The sequence below is a fragment of the Engystomops pustulosus genome, chromosome 6 (assembly GCF_040894005.1).
Source record: "Engystomops pustulosus chromosome 6, aEngPut4.maternal, whole genome shotgun sequence".
NCBI lineage: Eukaryota > Metazoa > Chordata > Amphibia > Anura > Leptodactylidae > Engystomops > Engystomops pustulosus.
The window spans coordinates 127,432,549-127,457,935 of NC_092416.1; the positions used below are offsets into that span (position 1 = coordinate 127,432,549).

At 44.9% G+C, this 25,387-nt stretch overlaps 2 protein-coding genes across 4 annotated transcripts in view; one reads left to right on the forward strand and one right to left on the reverse strand.

Moving 5' to 3' along the window:
* LAMA5 (laminin subunit alpha 5) overlaps positions 1-8,019 on the forward strand; it is a 102,121-nt gene extending 94,102 nt beyond the window's left edge. Inside the window, exons 69-80 of the mRNA XM_072110965.1 lie at positions 1-144; positions 232-362; positions 1,054-1,221; positions 1,352-1,493; positions 1,573-1,724; positions 2,591-2,780; positions 3,360-3,512; positions 3,624-3,780; positions 4,314-4,444; positions 4,525-4,618; positions 4,699-4,818; positions 6,441-8,019. Coding sequence (XP_071967066.1) covers positions 1-144; positions 232-362; positions 1,054-1,221; positions 1,352-1,493; positions 1,573-1,724; positions 2,591-2,780; positions 3,360-3,512; positions 3,624-3,780; positions 4,314-4,444; positions 4,525-4,618; positions 4,699-4,818; positions 6,441-6,580 — 1,722 coding nt within the window. The 3' untranslated portion in view covers positions 6,581-8,019. The remainder of the gene's footprint in view (positions 145-231; positions 363-1,053; positions 1,222-1,351; positions 1,494-1,572; positions 1,725-2,590; positions 2,781-3,359; positions 3,513-3,623; positions 3,781-4,313; positions 4,445-4,524; positions 4,619-4,698; positions 4,819-6,440) is intronic.
* A 138-nt stretch (positions 8,020-8,157) lies between these two features.
* Positions 8,158-25,372, reverse strand: ADRM1 (ADRM1 26S proteasome ubiquitin receptor). 3 transcript variants are annotated; one of them, XM_072110968.1, is made up of 10 exons: positions 25,234-25,372; positions 18,667-18,877; positions 18,274-18,390; positions 15,105-15,228; positions 12,584-12,670; positions 12,326-12,380; positions 12,006-12,241; positions 10,815-10,975; positions 9,752-9,854; positions 8,158-8,485 (listed from the first exon to the last, which is right to left on the reverse strand). In XM_072110968.1, the coding sequence occupies exons 2-10, from the start codon at positions 18,874-18,876 to the stop codon at positions 8,385-8,387; spliced, it is 1,194 nt and encodes a 397-aa protein (XP_071967069.1). In that variant the 5' UTR covers position 18,877; positions 25,234-25,372; the 3' UTR covers positions 8,158-8,384. The 3 variants fall into 3 exon arrangements, with proteins under 3 accessions (XP_071967069.1, XP_071967068.1, XP_071967067.1); XM_072110967.1 differs by having other exon boundaries at positions 10,815-10,972; positions 12,326-12,407; XM_072110966.1 differs by having other exon boundaries at positions 12,326-12,407.
* Between the last annotated feature and the right edge of the window lie 15 nt (positions 25,373-25,387).

Consider the following 25,387-nt stretch of genomic DNA (forward strand, 5'->3'; position numbering starts at 1 on the left):
ATTGCAAGGTCAGTCCAGTTCAATGGCCATGGATTTTTGAACATGAACCTGAAGAATGTACCCAGCTTCCAAGATGATTTCTATGCTGGCTTTGGCTTCCAGACAAGTCAGAGTAATGGCCTGATGTACTACCATACCAATGAGGTGAACAATCCTGTCTTCTTCTGTAAAATATTCTTTGGGTTGGGCGTTGCCATTGTATTAATTCCCATGGTGCTCTGCTTCTTGCAGGATGGACTGTGCCAGGTGGCTGTCCAGAATGGCCATTTGTCTGTGAAGCTTCTGGCCACTCAGCTGAACTCCAAAATTCCCTACTCTGATGGTTCAAAACATTACCTGTCCTTGTACAGCAACAAGAATGAGTAAGACTGGGCTGATATCAGCATTTTATACTGTATGTAATGAGTATCTCAATAATTGGGTTCCCCATGTCCCTCCGATATGTCATAAATGTGTGAGATGCCCCCTGTTGAATAATGGTGGACAGTTGGGAGTCCCCCTTCAACAAACTTGAGAGTGCCAATAGAAAAAACGATTGCAAGTTACGATATATATATATGTATGTGTATATATATGTATATATATATTAGCCAGCGTTGCCCGGGATAGTAAATAACTGCACTTAGCTATAACATAATAGTTTACAAAAAATATTTTGTATGTATCTCTCTCTCTCTCTCTCTCTCTGACTGTCTCTGTCTAAGTCTGTCTCTGACTGGCTCTAACTGTCTCTGTTACTGACAGTCTCTGTCTCTGGCTGTCTCTGAGTGTCTCTGATGGCCTCTGACCGCTTCTGTCTTTGAGTGTCTCTGACTGACTGTGTCCGACTGTCTGTCTCCAACTGTCTCTGGTTTTCTCTGATTATCTCTGTCTCTGACTTTCTGTCTGACTGCCTCTGACCATTTCTGTCTCTGACTGTCTCTGTCGGTCTCTGACTGGAAATACATACATACATACACACACACACTCAGCTTTATATATACATATATCATACAGGACATGCACATGTGAAACATTGGCAACAGCTTTATGGTAAACCTTTTCATCACTCAGGTTGCGGCTATATGTGGATGATGAACTTCAAGGAAGCAGAAGATTATCTCAAGGTGGTCGCAGAAGAAGGCAGGAAGCTCCTACCAACAGCTTAGTCCTTGGAGGAGCACCAGATAGCACAACCCCAGCCAACTTTAGTGGCTGCATCAGCAATGTCTTTGTTAAAAGGTTAGATTGACACAAAGACTAATAGTTTTTTTTTACCATTTTAAGACGTTATGTACCTAAACAACACATAGTACTTCAGGAGAGGGGTATGGTGAACTCATACACTTAAGTGTTATGGTTATTTCTTCAGGGTAACTGGACCACAGACTGTTTTAGATCTGCAGCAGAACATTCGCAGTGTAAATGTAACCATGAAATGTAAAGAAGTCCCCCCCGAGGAGCAACCCCAAGAGATCAGAGCGCTTACACGAAAGGATAGTCTCAGAATGAAGGTATCCAGAAGTTTTATATCCTGTAGTTCCCCTTTTGCTTTCTATGATATTGCAGTTATCCATATTTCCATTTTGGCAGGCACGGCAAAGGAAGTTGGCTTTATTTGAACACCGACACTTACAGAACTCATCCTGTTCTGTTCCTAAACCTTTGAAGGGAGCGTTGCGATTTGGGGGATCTTCATCCAGCCACCTGAAATTCACCAGCACACCTGGTTCTTTCCATGACCGGTATGTAGGGGGGGGGATTAAACACGTTTGGATGGATACAAAATAGGTGGTGATTTTTGTTTTTCAGTATAAAATATTTTTATTAACATTTTTTACAATTTTAAAGTACCACAAACACACACACAAAAAAGCAGTCCACCAAAAACAGAAAACATCACTTATAACCAGAGGCCCACAATCCAAACCCATATGTCTTGACATGGTCAACATTGTTACATGGAAAATATGCAGCATCAACCATGCATGCTGGACCCTTCACTGCTTGAAAATGGCTACATTAAGTTAGCTGAAACATCGCCTTATATACACATGTGAATAAAAATCTAAAAAAACTAATTGAAGGAACAGGAGGGAATATCTCGGTTATCTTTGTAGGTTCCCTCCAGGTTCCTCATAAAAGAATCGCAGGGCCCAGAGGAGAAGATTAAATAATAATGTGACACTGTCCACACCTCCTCACTCCCCCTGCAGGCCCATGCAGCAGTGAGCACAGCATGTCCTGGGCAGCCTGAGACTGCAGAAGGAGGCCTTGATTCCTTTTTGGTGAACTCTATGACACACCCTGGGTGTCCATGAGGAGGTCTCCGAGTGCCATCTTTGGCCATCACTGCTATAGGCCCATGAGATATCACATGTCAATATAAACTTAACCACTATCTTTATAGTGGGAATCACATCAAAAACGTGTTATGCTTGTGGTTTAAATGTGTCCCAACTAGGTCTCCTGGTCCTTCACCTACCATTTACAGTACCGTTGGCAGAGAAGCCCCTCTGGTACTGAGGCTTAGGGGCTAGAGTTACATAGCTAGCTATTAAACAGTTAGCTCTCCGTGCAAGTTATACCTTCTGTTTTCCACCTTAATCAGATTCCACTTCTCCATGGATGTACATCTGAACTCTTCCAATGGTCTACTCTTCTTTGTTGCTGATGAGCAAGGAACCTCTTCTTTGTCCCTTTATGTTTCCAATGCCCGCTTTGTCCTTATGATGAACATCCATGGAAAAATACATCGAGTAAGAAGTAAAGAGCGATACACCGATGGGCAATGGCACACGGTAGGTTTATACCAGTGGTCTTTAAGCCTGGTTTTCAAGCTGCTGTAATGCCAACTCCCAGCGTGGCAAATGGCATAAAGCTGTACATTATATATAATGATATAAATATATTTAGCTATATCTACCTTGACTGCTGTATTGACTTCATGCTGCCCTTATGAAATATGGCAATAATGTTGCTAAGTTATTGTTAAAAATGCTATTTTGTGGTTTGGAGGCAGTAAGCATGGGTGCACCAGCCATGAGACAAGTTGAGCCTCAAGCAGCACCATCTGCAGCAAACTGGGTGGCAGCATCAGGGGGTAAGGAGTGAACATTTGACGGGGGGAAGGTTTTATGTCAAGTCAGAAAATGGACTGTTGCAGCACTGCCAGGGATGGAAAAAATGGTGAGGGTGCTGGAAAACAGTGGTCTGTGGCGTAGTTTTAGAAGAAGTGAACCAAGTGGATTGAATATACGGCTTTGCCTCCCCCCAGTATCAAGGGGGATACTATTAGAATAACATTGCTGCTGTAAATGCTGATTTTAATTTAGCTTGTTTTGGAAACATTTTTTAAAAATATGCAATTTCCATTTTAGATTTTCTTTGGAAAAGATAAGAATAAACTCCGCCTAGTAATAGATGGCCTCAAGGCTCAGAGTGTGCTGCTACCCCCAGGCTCCGTCCTGTCTTTAAGAAGTCCTGTTTACATTGGGGGTGTCCCTGCACTGAGGAACCGTCCAGATAACCTGGTGAGCACGTGAAACACTACTGTACATTTCATGTTTCTTTTCTTTTGTTAAGGATATTTGTTTCCAAAATCTATGACCGATACGCGTTATCTGATTTATCTGTGCTTTCAGGATGCCACTCTAACTGGTTTCCATGGATGTCTAAGGAACCTGAAGATGGATGGAAAAACACTGGATAACCCAGCAAAAGCTGTAGGAGTCACCCCTTGTTTTGAGGGCTTCACAGAACATGGACTCTTCTTCTGTGATGGGGGATTCCTGACCTTTGGTATGAATGTTAAAACTGACACAATGTACAGAAGAAGTTCAATGAGGCTGCATACTATGTGACATAACATACTGTATATTTACTATTTTTGTTAAAAAATAATTGTATATGTAACAGATATACTTGAGTATATGTAGCAGATATACTCGAGTATACTCTGCTTATACTCGAGTAAAAAAATATATCAGAACTCACCTTTCTGGCTTCCCCTCGCTGCTGGCTATATACTGGGGGACATGGGATGGCAGGCTATATACTGGTATACGGCAGGTGCTGGCTATATACTTTGGGGCATGGTCCGGCAGGCTATATACTGGTATACGGCAGGTGCTGGCTATATACTATGGGGCATGGTCCGGCAGGCTATATACTGGGGAGGCTGTGACCAATGCGTTTCCCACCCTCAGCTTCTACTCGAGTCAATAGGTTTTCCCAGGTTTTTGTGGTAAAATTAGGGGCCTCGGCTTATACTTGGGTCAGCTTATACTCAAGTATATATTTTTAAGACTTTCTTTCTCTTCTACTTCCTTTAGGTAACTTTATTGACGTGGAGCAGGATCTGGAGCTGAAGTTAGAAGTGCGGCCAATGCACCCGTCTGGACTTCTCTTCCATATACACACAGAGGAGGGTTACTCCATCACTTTGTCCTTGGCTGAGAGGAAGGTACAGATGACACAGTGCCCTGCCTATTCTACTCCTGTCTTATTAGGATTTCTTCTTATATTTTCATCTACCTTCCACAGGTGACCATAGTCCTGACGGATGCAAAGGGTAAACACTCTACCGTGGTTCATCTGCGCCAGCCTCTGTGTGATGGACAATGGCACACCATTGCTGGTCAGTATCTCAGTCATTTACTTGTTAGACATATTTTATTGACTATATTGTCCTAACATTTCTCTTCTGCTCCATTACAGTCACTAAAGGAAGTAATGTAATACAACTTGATGTGGATACTGAAGGAAACCATTTAGTGGGCATCAGTCCATCTTCTCATGCCAGGAACTGGGGAACACTATATATGGGTGGAGTACCGGGTTAGTATTTGGCTGCATGTAGTACAGTATGTCTAGTATGTACAGTGTGTACAGTATGTGTGTTTATACAGTGCGGCTTGTGTACCAGGGATCCCCAGCATATGTACCTGTCTAATATGTATGTCTGTAATGGGAAGACTGTATGAGGTAGAACCTTAGTCTAGATAAAGATTAGCCGTGGCCCTCCAACTACCCCCTAAGTCATGAAAAAAGCTGGCCTGCACAAACTAAAGCCAGCAACTATGAGGAGAAAATCCCCTAAACGCACAAATAATAGAACCATAAATAAAATAACACCAAATGATTGCAAACTACTATTCCAAAGCCCGTGCCTGTGCTTTTAACTGACTGAACATTGATACATGTAGGCCTCGTGCACAAGTACGTATACTCGCCGGCCCGCAGCTGGATGGAGGAGAAGTGAGCGCTCCTCACCACTCACCTCTCTATTGAAAGACATGCGACTGTGCCCACCTTGGTCACACTGCAGTGAGACTGGGGGGTGCCATAGACCTCTATGGGGGCCGTGATGCAACTACAAATCATATGCGATTGCAACAGCCACCATGCGGTCATGTGCATGGGGCCTAAATTGAATGGGATTTCACACACTAGACTCAGTGTACACAGGGTTTTTCAGTGATCCATTGCTATGGAACACATAAGCCACATACATTCAGCAGTTTTCCATTCCACTAGATGCACTCTGAAACAGCCATTACAAATTGACACATTAAGTAAAATTTGACATAGCAACTGGTTGAAATCATGCAGCCAGTAGCAGTGTAGTGGGATTTATGGCAATCCCATACACGTTTTGGGGGAACAGCTTTCCCCTGCCAATATAAGAACCGCAGCCATTAAATGACATTTCATATTCTGCTCATATTATGGATCAGTGGGTGGATGAAGCAACAAGACCGGCCCTTATGCGACATAAACTGCATCCGAAACCAATTTCAGCTGGATTGTAATGCTCGCAGAATTACTGCTGAGGTAAATTCCGCAGCCATTCCAAAACCTGGTGGAAACCTACAGGAAATAAGTTATGCTAATATGGTATAAATATATCTATATTTCATAGACTTCATAGCTCCAGTACTTCCTAGTTCATGGTGTGTATATGTTTATAAAGTCAGTGTATATTGCTGTAGTACTTACCAGTTCATGGTGTATATATATATGTATATAAGTTCAGTGTATATAGCTCCAGTACTTCCTAGTTCATGATGTGCACCTGTATATAATGTCAATGTATATAGCTGTATTATTAACCAGTTCATGGTGTATATATATGTATACAAGGTCAGTGTATATAACTGTAGTACTTCCCAGTTCATGGTGTGTGTATGTGTATATGTATATAAGGTCAGTGTATATAGCTGTATTACTAACCAGTTCATGGTGTGTGTATATGTATATAAGGTCAGTGTATATAGCTGTAGTACTTCCCAGTTCATGGTGTGTGTATATGTATATAAGGTCAGTGTATACAGCTGTAGTACTTCCCAGTTCATGGTGTGTGTATATGTATATAAGGTCAGTGTATACATATTATCTGTATATGTGATTGTCTTTTTATATTACTGTCACTTTATTAATCGTTGTTCTCTTTACTGCAGCAAACACCCCCAATACAGAAAGCTCTTCTCCTTATCAAGGATGCATGAGGAACCTGATAATCAACAGGAAAGCCATCGATGTCTCTAAATCCGGAGTTTTCACAGGATCAGCCGGCATCAACATCTGTCCAGCCCTTTAATTTCAAAGCAGGAAGCGGATGGACATGGACATAGGACTGCTGTTATTTTAGGGCAGAGACCACTTAACTGTGCCAGTAGGGGGGAGATGTTAGGTTGTGTTAAAAGTTGTTCCTGACATCTAACCCAGAAACATGGGTGCTTCTTACATGGTTACCTAACCAATCTATTTCTGCTGACTGTTCCCAGCCCCTCACACAATGTTTTACCCAAACCACATATATATTATGTATATTTACTTTGCAATATAATCTACACCCCCCAAAACCTTCAAAATGTTTAGAAATGGACAAGACACATTTCCATCCCTCTGATTAGGCGAGGAGGAAAGTCTTATAGCTGTAAGTTAAATGTTGGCAATGTAAGGGTGCAGCACTCCTCATTCCTGCAATTAACAATCTAATAGATGACACTGGAGCTCTGTGCCCGCCGCTGGCACAGTCTGCCACGTCCAGGTGGTTTAGTCAGAAAATGTTTTAGCTAGGTGGATATTATTCCGTCTCCAATCCTCTTGAATTACGCATTGGCTGCAACACAGAACCTGATTTCATGCAAGGTCTGAACCAATAATCCGTTCTGTTCCTTTACATTTATTTGAATTGGCAATGAGTTGGAATAAGTTTCTGCTGCTTAAAAGCTTCTTAATTTCACACTAAATTTGCCAGGGAGCTGAGCTGTGCACAAAAAGACAGAAACTTGCATCTACGCATTACTATGTAACTAAGGTTAAACCACCAGCTTTGTGTAAAACTAGTGGTGCCCGGCTACTGTACAAGCACAGGGTGTGATATTAAGATAGCGCGGCCCTCGTGCGCTTCCAGAGTAGATCATAATTTCATACTCATCAGCTCATGATCTAGGAGTAGTCAGCCTTATAGCGAGAACTTGCGCTATGTAGCGGTGATATAGAACTGCACGTTAGGAAGTGAATGATATCTTAGGTTTACGCTATGTCACCACCTACAACACCCTAAGCTGAAAATAATTGTAATGACATAACCACTGTGTAGAAACAGTCCTATACATATTTATTTTTTTGTCCCTTTCTTTGGTAGAACAGCGTGAATATTTTTTAAAGAAAGTATAAATATATATTTAAGTCTATTTCACTGAATTCACCTCTGCACTTACATTAAATGTCTGTATATATATGCATGTGTGGAACTATTTAATACACAACACTATCATGTCCTAGGAGAGGTCCCCGTTATTCACATTACAAAATACCACTAAGGAATCGGTAAAAGTGTTACGGACTATCGGTGCCTCTGCGATGTGGGGGGTAGGTGCCCTCAAATTGTACTAATAACAGGTAACATTAGGATTGTTAAGCCTACACAAAACAATACGACTAAATCTGCCTGTATTCATTAAAGCTTCCACATGAAAATATAGAAACTTATGGTACAAATCGGGTGCTCCAAAATAAAACTACTTTTCCCCTCTCTCATTTTCCTAGTAATTCTTAATTTGGGCAATGACAAGAATGGTTGGAAATGGTTAATGGTAGAAGCGTACGTTAAAAAAAAAGAAAAAAAACATTCACTATAATCAGCACAAAAACACAAACCATCGTGGGTCTGGGAACAAAGTGTACGCCATTTAATATAGTATAATTTTCCCAGAGAGAAGCTGAATAGCGCCCCCCTCTGTTCCTCACCCACAGAAGAGCAAAACAAAAGTTGTCGGCAGAATGTGCAGCTGAGAGGAAGGTTTATTAAGCACTGAAATGACATACATGTGGGGGTATAAAGCCGGCCCAAAGCACTCCACACCGATCTGCAGTGGAAAAACAACATACAGGAATTAATCTAAGCTCATGTCTTCCTCCTCCTCTTTCTTCTCCTTTGACTCCCTCTCCTTTTGAGAGGACGTGTTCTGCATTGCCTTGGCAAACGCTTCAATGTCTGGTTGGGAAAAAGAGAAAGATAAAATCCTAAGAGGGAACACGAGTAGTAAAGCCAATAACGGGTGCACAGCACGGTAAGGCAACATTCACACTGCCGTATGGGGGACGTATATATGTTGTATATACGTCCCCCATAGACTGCAATGGGTGCACAGGGCTGTACGGGAGCGGTACGGAACGTGTCCTATCTTTCCCTGGAATACAGCGCCGTGCACCATATATTACTATGCAGAGGAGCAGGGGTGAGCGGTGCTCCACTCCCCGGCGCCAACGTGTGCCCGCCGTGCTACTGTGCGGTGGCCACACGGTTGTGTGTATTTAGCCCAAGTTTCATTTCTACAATACCAGTGGAGGCAAACCAATGGCACAGGTAGCATTTAGAGCCATCTCTGTGAGTATCCAGGCCGTCGCCCCCAGCACAGTTTGCCAGACAAGTTGTGTGACTCAAGGCCTCTTCCTGCAGTCCTAGGTAGCCCAGGATGTGCTGCATTCAGCACCATTGTAATAAACACTTCCTGGGACTGCAGGAGGAGAAAGGAGGTGCTGGCAGGGCTTGAGTATCATTGGAGCTCCTGCTGTGGGCCCTACCATGCTTCCTGTTCTGGGACCCTGCAGTGTCGGCACTTTGTGATAAATAAGTGAGTTTTTGGCCTCTAAATGGTTCACCACCACTGGTATATAGGGATCACCTTTACTATAGGTCATGTTACAGCTCATGCTACATTCACAATTGCATATTACTTATCACTAGCGGAAAAAATAGAAGCATCTTTTATCCTTCTACAAATAATGGGGGACTTATGGAAGGTCCATTAAAGTTTATGGGGAACAGAATTTTTTTTGTTTCTGTTAGGCTCTCATAAAACAGAGGGCCACCCCCCTAAACAGCCATCACATAAACATGTGAGGTGCACTCGTGCCAGTAGAAATGACCCCCCACCAGACAGGAATAGGACATGTTCTGAGGTTTGTTGCTCAGGCAGTCACATCCATGCCCGCATATGGGAGCCCATCTGTTAAATTAATGGATAGCACACAGCCTAAACATCATTTGTGTGCAGAGGGCCTCAAAGAGGAGAGAAAGCCTCTGACAGATTCCGATTTAAAGGTTCATCTCTTAGAAAACACAAAGATTCAGGAAAGAAGAGGCTCCCATACACATTAGGCTGGTCAGGTAATAGGGAGGAAGTCGTGGTGTATGTCATGAAGATGGACAAAACAATAAAGGGGATAAAAGGCATTAAACACATCACAGCACTCCTACCTCCTTTGTTGGCCGCATCCACCGCCTCTGCTGGCAACCCAAACTGACTCATGAGAGGCCCAAGCTGGCAGGAGGCCAGGGCAGCACTGAACATACTAAGGGCCTGAGAAAAGAAAAGCAAGTTTCATAGGTAGACCTGCTTTAAGGTAGGTAAAGGGTTCATTCATTATAGGATAGTCAGTATAGTTGAGGGATAGCAGTCTGTCTGAAATACCTGTTCAAATATAATTCTATCAACATTGCAAACATGGAGAATTAAGTGTTCCAGGAGAAAACAACTATCCCCTCCACCCTGCTGTCATCTCCAGTAGGCAAGTCCTTTAGAGTACAGACCAGTGATTGGCCGTCATAGACAAGTCACATGATGTGCAGTCCCCATTACCTTCATGTGGTTTTCAAATGGTCAGTCCACCATAGCGCTATATAATAGGCAAGTTCACCCAAACTGTTGGTACTTAAAGAGGACCTGTCACCCATAAAAAAAAGCACTAAAGTCAGCAGCTCCTAGCTCTATATTCAATGCAGCAGTGTTACACTGCTAGTGTTATGGGAACCCTCCAATAAGGCTGGTAAACACTGCTGCGGAGTACAAAAGTATTCATGAAGGGGTGCCGCATGAAGCCCGGCAGTCACCACCGGCCTATGAAGTGGGTGAGGCCGTCCAGGGTAGAGGCATCACCTCGGACCGTTCCCTCATGAATACGCTGGACAACTTTGAGCACGGTCCCGCGTTTCTATTGTACTCCGCAGCAGAGTTTGCTAGAGTTATCGGAGGGTTCCGGTAACACTGCTGCATTGGAGATAATGCTAGGAGCTGCTTATGTAGTAGTTTTTGTGGATGAAAGGTCCTCTTTAAGGTATTATGGCACTGAAGGGCAAGTTCATCCAGAAGCACATGTCAAAATCCACATCCTGGCTTTCTGGTGCCATTTTGACAGACCTGCCCTATATCTCAGACCATACCAACATGGAAAGACTAGTTTTCCAAAAGGAATATCTGTGTCAAAATCCTAACTCCATGTCACAAATATGTCTGCTAGCTGTAATCCTGCAGTCTGCTCACCTGCTGAAACTGAGGAGAAGTGAGCGTGTTCTGAATTTCTGCTGCAGTCTGCGGCAAGGACTCTCCGGATGGCAGGTACGGCATTAGTCGCTCCTGGACTTCAGCATTGGCCAGTATGGGAGCCATGATTTCAGGTGTGAGGACGCTAGCCAGATCAACTGCTGAAAGGAAAGAAATACAATACTGTTCCAGATCTTTATACAATGCCCAATACCAGCAGTGGGCACCAAGCACTGCTCACAATATGAATAGCTGGATCATGGTATTACAGCTCTGCAATATCCTGGCTACATTCCCTCATACCAATATCTACCTAGCGTGACAGCCCCTCGAGGTATAACACGCCAGGCTGCAAGATACTTGGCAAAGTCAGAGCTTCATCCACATGATAAAAAACAATGGCTGACAGTCTCTCTACATGTATAGAGCGGTCACAGGGCCATCTGTAATGTTATTACATCTTCTCCACAAAGGGGGCAGAAAAACAAGCAGTAACGTCATGCTGCCCGCCTCAGTCTATTCCTGCATTCAAGAAAGTATGCTGTAACCTATGTGCGCAATTACCTTAATATTATTGACTCTACTCCTCCTAGAAGAGAGTGGATATTGTCCAAGGAGGCCAATTCTTAAATAGAGAGAATGGACAAAACACAAAAAACAGAGAAAGTGGTCTGTACAGCCAACAGGGTATGGGGGGAATATATCATCCCCCAAGGGGACACTCATTGAGTTTTTGATGTTTATAATGTAATGTAGCCAGGAAATAATTCAGTGATAAGGAGCAGTATAAGCCCTTCAACAAAATGCAACACGTCCAACTCACTTTTCTTGTGTGCAAGTTTGTTATTTCACTTTTTACCTATGTTTGCCCTATAAGCCACTCTGTCCATATGGTTTTTGTAGGGTTTATCGCACTAAGGTGCTTGTGTCACTAAAGATATTTTCCATGCTAACCAGAGCCCCACACTCATTGAGGAGTAAAAAGAATACCCTCCACCCCCATCCGGTGGCCCCTTGTGACTACCAGTCTATGTACAGGTGATCACTGAAGTCAGGGATGTAAAGCATATTTTACACCACCAAGTAAAGTCTGGATCAGAAACCATTCATTATAGAACCCTATGAAAAAACATATTAAGGATCTTAAATATGCTGATATGATAAATGTGCTTGTGGAGTTTCCCCACTTACCTTGCCCTCCCTCTGCATTGGCAGGAACATTCATAGTTGCCAGAATATTCTGCAGGTCACTTAGCTGGATGGGCTGTGTAGGGCTGGTGGCGGCACTTGCCCCGTTGCTGGAGCTGACTGCAGGGCTAGGGGTAGCAGCAGGCACTGATGCTGGGGCAGCTGGAGTGGTGGTGGTGGTGGTCCGTGTAGAAGATGAAGTGGAAGATGGGGTCACAGCTGCTGACTGGCTGCGGGAGCTATAGAACAATCATACAAGGATAGTGTCATTGTAGGCTATACACACTGGGTCCTGGAGGAGCAGGCTCGCAATTTAATGTTACCTGGACGATGAGCTGCTCGTTGTGGGTCCTCCGCTACCTAATAAACTAGCCAGTCCTGGACCAGTCAGAGCACCAAGGCCACCTAAAAGATACCACATATCAATTCATTGGCTACCCGCTGACACTGGAGCAAATCCCTGCCCATAGGAATGGAATATACTCTCATTTATTACAACCTAACATACAATTTAGGATAAAAATAAAAAGCTTTGAAGATAAAAATTGGCATCACATCTTCGGAATTTACTGGAAACTTACCAAGTCCGCCAAGCCCAGTTGGTCCAATAAGCTGCATCAGTTGGTTGTGACTCATATTTCCCAGAAGGCTTTGCAGGCCGCCTTCTCCTAAATTACAGAGCAAAAGCAGAAATTGTTTATATTGATGCAGATATAGCTGACCAAGCAGAAAGTCTGTGCACAAACCAAATGCAAGACACCATAAAGAACATAGGCAGAGTATCGCCTGTCTCCATGGGCATCTATATGGGACTCCTAAACATAGCACAAAGCCATATACACATGGCATCGACCCAACACATACACGTGGGGGAGATTTATCAGAAATGTAGGACCTTACACCTCTTACTAATCAGCTTAGCTTACTTCAGAAAATAAATCATCAATGTTCTAGTATATATTGGTGCCCGTCCCTCTTCATATGAGGGGATGTCCCTTTCGTTCTGGTTGTAAAAGTGTAACAAAACGGAAGGGACTGTTCACTTTCAGCAAAGATATTGTTTGTTGAATGAAAAGTTATACATTTTCCAGTATACTTTCAGTATCAGTTCCTAACTATTTTCTAATGTCTTCTTTTCTGAAAGTGGATAGCCCCTTTAAAGAAGACCTGTCACGTTGATTTGGGACCCAAACTCAACTAGAGGTTCTTATGGACCTGTGATTTAGGATCACAAATCAACCTGTGGGTGGTGGAAAAAGAAAACAAAACTCGCCGAGTCCAATGGGGGCGCTCACATCTCAAGATCCCGCACCATCAACTCCTCTCGTGGGGAGGCAAGTACAGCCGGGATAAAATTGCAGCTTCAATGTGCATGCGCTGTAACGACGGCACTTGCGCAGTAAAGCCGGGGTGTACTACGCTGGCTTCACTGCCCGCAACACACAGGCACAGAAAGATCAACGACAGAATATAAAGTTTGGGGGTTTTTTTGGTCACACCCTTCAAAAATCATCACAGGTCGACGGGGGACACTAAACCACTAGGTCATAAGGACCTGGGGGTTGTTTAATGTCCCAAATTCCCCTGATAGGTTCCCTTTAAGATATATTTTGACACAAATTACAACAATTTGGTCGGAAGCAGATTGATTACCCCCTTGTTTTCACATACCCATTTATAAGTTGCATCGGTGTTACTACTCACTGGGGCTCACTTATCATAGGGAGGTCTCTCAGTTGTTTTTAATCAAAAAGGCGCTAGTCCTCTGATCAAAGTGTCACAATTTGCACCTTTTTTATGCATTTTTCATCCTTCCATGATAGAAACCTGCTCAAGTCTAGGTTTTGCTGGCTTACTTTTCCGCCTTTAATGGTGCAATTTAGCCAATTTGCCTCAAAAAGGCATAAATCAAACAAGCACTTCTGCCCTGCTAAATAGGCCAATCTCCAATAAGCGCAAATAAGTGCAAAACACACAAAAAAGGCGCAAGGAAAGAGGAAAAAAACATAACTATGATAAATTATTCCCATTGTGGTCTACATTATGTGCAAGGGTTTTGAGCTCTTATACAGCTCATAATAGTCACAATTATTATGGAGTAGTAGCAATATGGGCTCAAAAGTACATGAAGCGAGTTACAGAGCTATTCCAAAAATAATATTAAAAAGTAACTGTAAAGTTTTTTTTCCCACAAATTAATAGCTCTAGGGATGTAAAACAACTTTGCCTATTATCTTTGTTACCTATATCTAGTAGTTTCTTTGTTATACCCCTCATATTATCTCATTGCTGCAGGAGCTGCTTCATCTGCCTATGCTGATAAGCCTTATGAGTCCACAGTTTATCTGTCGGTTTCATGGGAGGGGAGGGACTGCTGCTCCCTGCTCACAGAGGAGGTGGTCATGCGACAGAGCTCTCTGTATGTAGCAGGGCTGAATGTGTTCCAAGACAAATGATATAGGTGTCTCCTGCACAGAATAGTGTGGTACAAGATCCCCTATGTTCCCCATCAGTCTCTCCATCCCAATCTGTGATTCTACAGAACTTTCTCTGTTTCTCTCTGCACCTCATGCTGCTCCCCTCCCCCACCTTGTCATCGGTGCAGATAAGCTATTAACCCTTAGTGCTCACACAGCACAGGCTATAGACTTAATGTAACTGGTTTACTTATGATTTCTTCCACTTATTACTTGTTCCCTGATCCTCCACATAATGGACACTGCCTGGCTGTCACCAGATACAACCTGTATGTGCACTTTGCAGTGTTCAGTGGATTTACTTGTGGGAAACTATATGGATTTAATGCAAGATTACTTTGAGAGAGAACACAGGGCATCATGGGATCTGTGGGCAAGCTAACTGGCATCAGCATAGACAGACAGACATTAGTCTCTGACAAAAATTTTTCTCACCAGAGAAGCTGTTCTTGCAGAACAAAAAATGCCATAACTTTGGGAAGAAAATGGCGAGCAGGACAAAATAGGCATTGTTCCGTTTGTTTTTAAAGGGGGAAATCACATAAACTAATTTGGTAAAATCATTATAATTTTACAGTTAAGCTTTAAGTAAAAGCCTCTGCAGCCAAGAAGTTAGGCTACATACCTCCTAGGGCCGAAAGCTCATGACCACCACTGCCGCTGCCCCCTAATGCTCCAGGCATAGGAGGATTGTTCAGATACTCATTCACCTTGCGGCAGTATTCTTCATCCTTGTCAGTCTTGGGTTCCTAAGAATAAAACCAAACAATATAATAGCATCATTTACTATCCATCATGCATGGGAGAAGAAGTGATGACAGCACAACCTAGCACTTTGCATGTTACTAGGAGGATCTCACTGCTGGAGAAATGCCTCATACTCATTATTACTCAGCGTCTGGGCTATGGAAGTCTATAGAATTTCTGTCATTACATATTCAGAGATTTTCTCTGCACAAGTCTGGAATTACTTTGGACGTATTGACCAAGTCTCTCCCTCTTTTTATAGGGAGAGACTTGAAGAGAACATGATGAACGTACAATGTGACCTGCCTGCAGCATGTTATAAAGCAGGAGTATTGATGTATGGGTTTGTAAGGAAAGATCTATGACTAGAAGCAGCCATCTAGTAATCCGAGAGCGAAGGAAAGAGCAGGGCTAAAACAAAACAATGCAAAAAGCAAATCTTTTCCCACAAAGCTATATAAATCAATCAGCTCCCCTCCTCCCCTGCTCTATAACATGCTGCCTGCGGATTAAACTGCATTGCTTCGTTCTGAATTAATATTTTTGCTCCCATTTCTGAACCATTAACATGAACTCTGCTTTTTTTATTGACCACTTTACCATCAAAGTGAAAGGGACCATGGAAGAACAGAGCACTAAAGGGCTTATTCTTGGCGCAACAATCAGCAACTTTTGTGTGTATGAAGCCTTAGGGCTAGATGACTGGAAAAAAATATAGGCAACACTTTTTTCAGCCATGTGTAGACAATCGTTTGTCTTGGTCTGATTCATAAGTGACATTGAATAAACTATCAAGACAGGAGACATGTATTCTGCTATAGTATTTACAATGCATCCAGAAATCTTCTAGCCCTTTCACTTATTACCTTTAAAGGTGTATTCCCACAAAGACAAAATTCCTAAATATACTCAAGATAGGAAAATAACATTCTCACAGTGTTGCACAGATTTAATTCCAACCTGTATCTATCAGTTGTCAATGTTGGTTGTCCCTGGATACCACCGAAAATCTTCTGACTATGGTGTGACAATTCTGGCTTATCTTGTATTGCAGGGGAAGGCAGACAGCATTACAGACACAGGCACTCCTGGACCAGCCGTGCTTCTAGCAGCATAGCATGGGTCCAAGGGGAGGAGGCATAGCAGTGCTGACTGTGTTTTATTGATTAGATGAGGCAGCAGAGCTGAATGTGTGTTACTGTGTCTTGTATCCATCGCATGACTCTGATCTGTCTCATCTTTCTTTTTCAGAACCTAAGTGAAATTGTGGCTAAACCTGGAGCATGATAATGTAACCACATTACAGCACACAGGGATCATAATGTGTCTGCTTAGAGACTCCCCACCCACACTCTGGAGTAAAATTGTAAAGTAAGGGGACAAAAATTATCTTTATTGTGTAAACATCACCAGGGGATGAAACTTTCTTTCATGGGCACACCCCTTTAAGGTGCAGCATTAGACTAGAAAAATAATCAGGTTTTCACCATTATTCTGAACTCCTCCCCATTAAAGGGGTTTTCCCACGAACTATTCCGTGGATAGGGCCTTACTTGCTGATTAATGGGGGTCTCAGTGCAGAGACCCCCACAGATCGAGACCCCTCTTCGCTCCTCAGACTAATGGAGCAGACAAATGTACATGACCGTTCTGCTCCATTAATCTATAAGCGGAAATTGCCAAGCGCTGTGCTCACCGATGTCCGTCACCTCCATAGAGATTAATGGAGCAGAACAGTCATGCGTGACTGTCTGCTCCATTAGTCTGAGGCGCGACAAACCCCTCGTTTTCGTGATCTTTGGGGGTCTCAGCACTGAGACCCCCACTGATCAGCAAGTTAGTACATATCCCGTGGGTAGGGCCTAACTTTAGTTCGTGGGAAATCCCCTTTAAGACTATGTGACAACAAAATATTAAGCTAAAATCTTACATAGACATAAGTTTTCAGACCCATAACTCAGTGCTTACTTGAAGCACCTTAGGCCGCAATCACAGCCTCCAGTCTCCATAGTTAAGATGCCGGAAGGTTTGCATATATGGATTTAGGGATTTTCTGCCATTTTCCTCAGCTCTGCAAGGTGAGATGGCACTAACAGTGAACAGCAGTTTTCATGGCTCCGGCTGACATTTACAGAATTGTCCATAAGCCCCTCCTGTGTATCACTTGTGTACTTAGGACCCTTTCACAAGCGCAGTGCCGCATCTCCTCAGAGAAAGACTGACAAATTCCAACTCATTTCAATCAGTTTTTCTGTCTATTACTTTGACAGCGTCTCAGTTATTCACACACAATTTTTGATCCGTGAAAAAATAAAAAAAACAAGAACGGATGAATGTGGGTCTATATTTTTATGGCAATGGAGTGCAATGCGTTTTTGATGTGTCCCCATAGACATCACGTACATATAAGCAAGTAACCAGAGCACGTTGAGAGTTTCATGTGGGATATTGAAAAAAAAAAAAAACCTTTGGTGCGGTCGAATACATCACGATCTGGCCTCCTGATGTAGCTGTTGGTCGGGCTGCGCATTGTACAACTCTGTGCCAGGTCTGCTTGAACAGTCGCTGGCTACACTATAGAAGAGGGCATTGTTGCCTGCCGACTGTGCCCCCTTCATGCACCGCCATGCTGTAAAGGGGGAAATAATCAGAATGCCTGGCATTCTGTAAGGCATTGTGACTATTTCAGGGCTTCCACACCAGAAAACTGGCGTACAAGCCCTGATAAATGTCCCCCAGTGATCCAGTGTTTGAGTTTAGGGTCATTGTCTTGTTGGAGAGTAAAGATATGAACCAGTTTGAAACATTAAGAAAATGTCTGCTCCATTTAGCTCAGTGGTTTCCCCTCTGCCCCAACACCTAAAGTATGGCCATCATCATCCTTTACTGCGGGGGTGATATAAGTCCGGTAATAACTAGTTCCTGGTGTCGTCCAGACATCAGAAATCTTCTCCACCTTCTTTATATAGTATTTCCACTAACTGCATGATAACAAACACCTTATACATTTTAAAGAAATGGAAAAAATAAAAATAATTGTGCCTGACCTGCATCCAGAAAAACAGTCTCTTGGAGCCAGCCTTGAACTTGAGAACATAGACGCGGCCGGTGGTGCACTGGGCCACCCTCTTAAACTCGCAATCGTCTGGGAATATAATCAGATCCTGTAAAGGAAACAACAACGGAGGAGTGAGCCGCGCACTTTTCTAAGGGTCAATATCACAGCTTGTTAAGAGAAACAGAAAGGAGATATTGGGCAGAGAAACACAATGCAGCCTGGTTAAATGGGCACCAGCTGGGCACAGCGTGGCACCTTCATAGACTTCTCCACTCGTGTTACAGTCTCTGGTTTAATTGCTGCAGGGCAAAACTCTGTCACCTGTTCTGTACAAACAACTTTGCCAACAATAAGTAGTAAATGATGGGATGTCTAGACTTACATCCTCCACATTTCCAGAAGTCCTGTCCTTCCAGCAGAAGTGGATCAGGGAGTCATCCGTTTGCTGAATGTATACCAGTCCTTTTCTTTTGTCTGGAGTCACAGTACTGCCCTTCAGGGACATCTTACCCGCTCTGAACTCCACCAAGTACTTGCTGGAGGAGCCCCGAGAGCCAGGGACCAGACTGGGAAACAAAGCTCCTGAAGCCATCCTAAAAGGAAAAGAAAGATGATCAAAAGGTAAAGCTGTGCCTGAGGGCGCGTTCACACCACACGTTAATTTTGCAGATGCCGTTTTTGGAGTCATGTGTGGATGATAATGGGTTGATACAAGTAATTGAAAAGTGCTGTTCCTCCTCCTACTTTTACTCCACTCCTGGTTCAGGCAACAAAAACTGCATCTGATAAACTGAACGTGTGGTCGCATCATCGGGGCGATGCCACACGTGGTGCTTTTGGACCGTTTTTAAGCATTTTAAGCTTCAGCCTTGATCACATTCTGAGGTTACATTGTGTTTTAGTAAATGCAGTGGAAATGCGATGTAACCTCAGTATGTGATCAAGGCTAAAGCCTTTTGAATGCTGCAAAAATGCATTAAAAAAACGCAACGCAACATGTTTAATGCGCTCTTAAGAAGCCACACTGATTGACAATCAATTTCACATACTGTTGTACAAATGGAATAGACAACAGGTGGAAATTATTGGCAATTAGCAAGACACACTCAAATGAGTGGTTCTGCAGGTGGGGACCACAGACCACTTTGCAGTACCTATGCTTTCTAGCTGATGTTTTGGTCAATTTTGAATGTTGGTGGTGCTTTCACACTCGTGGTAGCATGAGACAGACTCGACAACCCACACAAGTGGCTCAGGTAGTGCAGCTCATCCAGGATGGCACATCAATGCAAGCTCTGGCCAGAAGGTTTGCTGTGTCTATCAGCGTAGTGTCTAGAGGTGCTACCCGGAGACAGGCCAGTACACCAGGAGATGTGGAGAGGCCGTAGGAGGGCAACAGCCCAGCAGCAGGACCACTACCTCTGCCTTTGTGCAAGGAGGAACAGGAGGAGCACTGCCAGAGCCCTGTAAAATGACCTCCAGCAGCCACAAATGGTTAGAAACAGACTCCATGATGGAATGAGGGACCGACCTCTTCCAGGTCTGGGAGGAGATCCCTCAGGACACCATTCGCAACCCCGTCAGGATCATGCCGGGGCGTTGTAGGGAGGTCATACAGGCAACACACACAATACCAAGCCTCATTCTGTCTCGTTTTACAGACATTACGTCATAGTTGGATCAGCCTGTGGTGTGTTTTTCCACTTCACAACTCCAAATCCAGGCCTCAATTGGTTAATAGATTTGATTGTCATTGATGATTTTTTGGTGATTTTGATGTCAAGACATTAAACTTTGTACAGAACAAAGTATTCAATGAGAATATTTCATTCATTCAGATCTAAGATGTGTTATTTCAGTGTTCCCCATCACTATCACACATACATGTACCCGGCACACAGGACAGCGCCAGAACATACACACAGCCTCCTGATCACTATCATACATACATGTACCCAGCACACAGGACAGCAGCAGAACATACACACAGCCTCCTGATCACTATCACACATACATGTACCCAGTACACAGGACAGCACCAGAACATACACACAGCCTCCTGATCACTATCACACATACATGTACCCGGCACACAGGACAGCGCCAGAACATACACACAGCCTCCTGATCACTATCACTCATACATGTACCCAACACACAGGACAGCACCAGAACATACACACAGCCTCCTGATCACTATCACACATACATGTACCCGGCACACAGGACAGCACCAGAACACACACACAGCCTCCTGATCACTATCACACATACATGTACCCAGCACACAGGACAGCACCAGAACACACACACAGCCTCCTGATCACTATCACACATACATGTACCCGGCACACAGGACAGCGCCAGAACATACACACAGCCTCCTGATCACTATCACACATACATGTACCCGGCACACAGGACAGCGCCAGAACATACACACAGCCTCCTGATCACTATCACACATACATGTACCCGGCACACAGGACAGCGCCAGAACATACACACAGCCTCCTGATCACTATCACACATACATGTACCCGGCACACAGGACAGCAGCAGAACATACACACAGCCTCCTGATCACTATCACACATACATGTACCCGGCACACAGGACAGCGCCAGAACATACACACAGCCTCCTGATCACTATCACACATACATGTACCCGGCACACAGGACAGCGCCAGAACATACACACAGCCTCCTGATCACTATCACTCATACATGTACCCAACACACAGGACAGCACCAGAACATACACACAGCCTCCTGATCACTATCACACATACATGTACCCGGCACACAGGACAGCGCCAGAACATACACACAGCCTCCTGATCACTATCACACATACATGTACCCGGCACACAGGACAGCGCCAGAACATACACACAGCCTCCTGATCACTATCACACATACATGTACCCGGCACACAGGACAGCGCCAGAACATACACACAGCCTCCTGATCACTATCACACATACATGTACCCGGCACACAGGACAGCAGCAGAACATACACACAGCCTCCTGATCACCATCACACATACATGTACCCGGCACACAGGACAGCAGCAGAACATACACACAGCCTCCTGATCACTATCACACATACATGTACCCGGCACACAGGACAGCGCCAGAACATACACACAGCCTCCTGATCACTATCACACATACATGTACCCGGCACACAGGACAGCAGCAGAACATACACACAGCCTCCTGATCACTATCACACATACATGTACCCGGCACACAGGACAGCGCCAGAACATACACACAGCCTCCTGATCACTATCACACATACATGTACCCAGCACACAGGACAGCGCCAGAACATACACACAGCCTCCTGATCACTATCACACATACATGTACCCGGCACACAGGACAGCGCCAGAACATACACACAGCCTCCTGATCACTATCACTCATACATGTACCCAACACACAGGACAGCGCCAGAACATACACACAGCCTCCTGATCACTATCACACATACATGTACCCGGCACACAGGACAGCGCCAGAACATACACACAGCCTCCTGATCACTATCACACATACATGTACCCGGCACACAGGACAGCGCCAGAACATACACACAGCCTCCTGATCACTATCACACATACATGTACCCGGCACACAGGACAGCGCCAGAACATACACACAGCCTCCTGATCACTATCACACATACATGTACCCGGCACACAGGACAGCGCCAGAACATACACACAGCCTCCTGATCACTATCACACATACATGTACCCGGCACACAGGACAGCAGCAGAACATACACACAGCCTCCTGATCACTATCACACATACATGTACCCGGCACACAGGACAGCAGCAGAACATACACACAGCCTCCTGATCACTATCACACATACATGTACCCGGCACACAGGACAGCAGCAGAACATACACACAGCCTCCTGATCACTATCACACATACATGTACCCGGCACACAGGACAGCAGCAGAACATACACACAGCCTCCTGATCACTATCACACATACATGTACCCAACACACAGGACAGCACCAGAACATACACACAGCCTCCTGATCACTATCACACATACATGTACCCGGCACACAGGACAGCGCCAGAACATACACACAGCCTCCTGATCACTATCACACATACATGTACCCAACACACAGGACAGCAGCAGAACATACACACAGCCTCCTGATCACTATCACACATACATGTACCCAGCACACAGGACAGCACCAGAACATACACACAGCCTCCTGATCACTATCATACATACATGTACCCGGCACACAGGACAGCACCAGAACATACACACAGCCTCCTGATCACTATCACACATACATGTACCCGGCACACAGGACAGCACCAGAACATACACACAGCCTCCTGATCACTATCACACATACATGTACCCGGCACACAGGACAGCACCAGAACATACACACAGCCTCCTGATCACTATCACACATACATGTACCCGGCACACAGGACAGCACCAGAACATACACACAGCCTCCTGATCACTATCACACATACATGTACCCAGCACACAGGACAGCACCAGAACATACACACAGCCTCCTGATCACTATCATACATACATGTACCCAACACACAGGACAGCGCCAGAACATACACACAGCCTCCTGATCACTATCACACATACATGTACCCGGCACACAGGACAGCAGCAGAACATACACACAGCCTCCTGATCACTATCACACATACATGTACCCGGCACACAGGACAGCAGCAGAACATACACACAGCCTCCTGATCACTATCACACATACATGTACCCGGCACACAGGACAGCAGCAGAACATACACACAGCCTCCTGATCACTATCACACATACATGTACCCGGCACACAGGACAGCAGCAGAACATACACACAGCCTCCTGATCACTATCACACATACATGTACCCGGCACACAGGACAGCAGCAGAACATACACACAGCCTCCTGATCACTATCACACATACATGTACCCGGCACACAGGACAGCAGCAGAACATACACACAGCCTCCTGATCACTATCACACATACATGTACCCGGCACACAGGACAGCAGCAGAACATACACACAGCCTCCTGATCACTATCACACATACATGTACCCGGCACACAGGACAGCAGCAGAACATACACACAGCCTCCTGATCACTATCACACATACATGTACCCGGCACACAGGACAGCAGCAGAACATACACACAGCCTCCTGATCACTATCACACATACATGTACCCGGCACACAGGACAGCAGCAGAACATACACACAGCCTCCTGATCACTATCACACATACATGTACCCGGCACACAGGACAGCAGCAGAACATACACACAGCCTCCTGATCACTATCACACATACATGTACCCGGCACACAGGACAGCAGCAGAACATACACACAGCCTCCTGATCACTATCACACATACATGTACCCGGCACACAGGACAGCAGCAGAACATACACACAGCCTCCTGATCACTATCACACATACATGTACCCGGCACACAGGACAGCAGCAGAACATACACACAGCCTCCTGATCACTATCACACATACATGTACCCGGCACACAGGACAGCAGCAGAACATACACACAGCCTCCTGATCACTATCACACATACATGTACCCGGCACACAGGACAGCAGCAGAACATACACACAGCCTCCTGATCACTATCACACATACATGTACCCGGCACACAGGACAGCAGCAGAACATACACACAGCCTCCTGATCACTATCACACATACATGTACCCGGCACACAGGACAGCAGCAGAACATACACACAGCCTCCTGATCACTATCACACATACATGTACCCGGCACACAGGACAGCAGCAGAACATACACACAGCCTCCTGATCACTATCACACATACATGTACCCGGCACACAGGACAGCAGCAGAACATACACACAGCCTCCTGATCACTATCACACATACATGTACCCGGCACACAGGACAGCAGCAGAACATACACACAGCCTCCTGATCACTATCACACATACATGTACCCGGCACACAGGACAGCAGCAGAACATACACACAGCCTCCTGATCACTATCACACATACATGTACCCGGCACACAGGACAGCGCCAGAACATACACACAGCCTCCTGATCACTATCACACATACATGTACCCGGCACACAGGACAGCAGCAGAACATACACACAGCCTCCTGATCACTATCACACATACATGTACCCGGCACACAGGACAGCAGCAGAACATACACACAGCCTCCTGATCACTATCACACATACATGTACCCGGCACACAGGACAGCAGCAGAACATACACCCAGCCTCCTGATCACTATGACACATACATGTACCCGGCACACAGGACAGCAGCAGAACATACACCCAGCCTCCTGATCACTATGACACATACATGTACCCGGCACACAGGACAGCACCAGAACGTACACACAGCCTCCTGATCACTATCACACATACATGTACCCGGCACACAGGACAGCACCAGAACATACACACAGCCTCCTGATCACTATCACACATACATGTACCCGGCACACAGGACAGCACCAGAACATACACACAGCCTCCTGATCACTATCACACATACATGTACCCAGCACACAGGACAGCACCAGAACATACACACAGCCTCCTGATCACTATCATACATACATGTACCCAACACACAGGACAGCGCCAGAACATACACACAGCCTCCTGATCACTATCATACATACATGTACCCGGCACACAGGACAGCACCAGAACATACACACAGCCTCCTGATCACTATCATACATACATGTACCCAACACACAGGACAGCGCCAGAACATACACACAGCCTCCTGATCACTGTCACACATACACAGCCCCAGCCTGCTCATCAGGCCAGGCAGGGAGACCCCCGGCCCCCGTCGACCATTACCTGATCACGGTACAACCTTCTCCTCAGACACTAAAGGCCGCTCTGGCTGCCAGGCCTCTGACGTCACTCGCGCCGCCTCCTCCGCCCTCCCATTGGTGGACAAACTCTCTCGATGGCCGCGAGATTTGCATACCGTTTTCTGATTGGTTTATGC

Excerpts from the sequence above, each read along its gene's own strand:
- ADRM1 (XM_072110966.1), bottom strand. The coding sequence starts at position 18,876 with ATGGCTTCAGGAGCTTTGTTTCCCAGTCTGGTCCCTGGCTCTCGGGGC. Across the intron at positions 12,671-15,104 it reads TGAGCTTTCGGCCCTAGGAG|GAGAAGGCGGCCTGCAAAGC; the intron begins GTATGTAGCCTA and ends TCTGTAATTTAG. Across the intron at positions 8,486-9,751 it reads GGATGCGGCCAACAAAGGAG|ACATTGAAGCGTTTGCCAAG; the intron begins GTAGGAGTGCTG and ends TTTCCCAACCAG.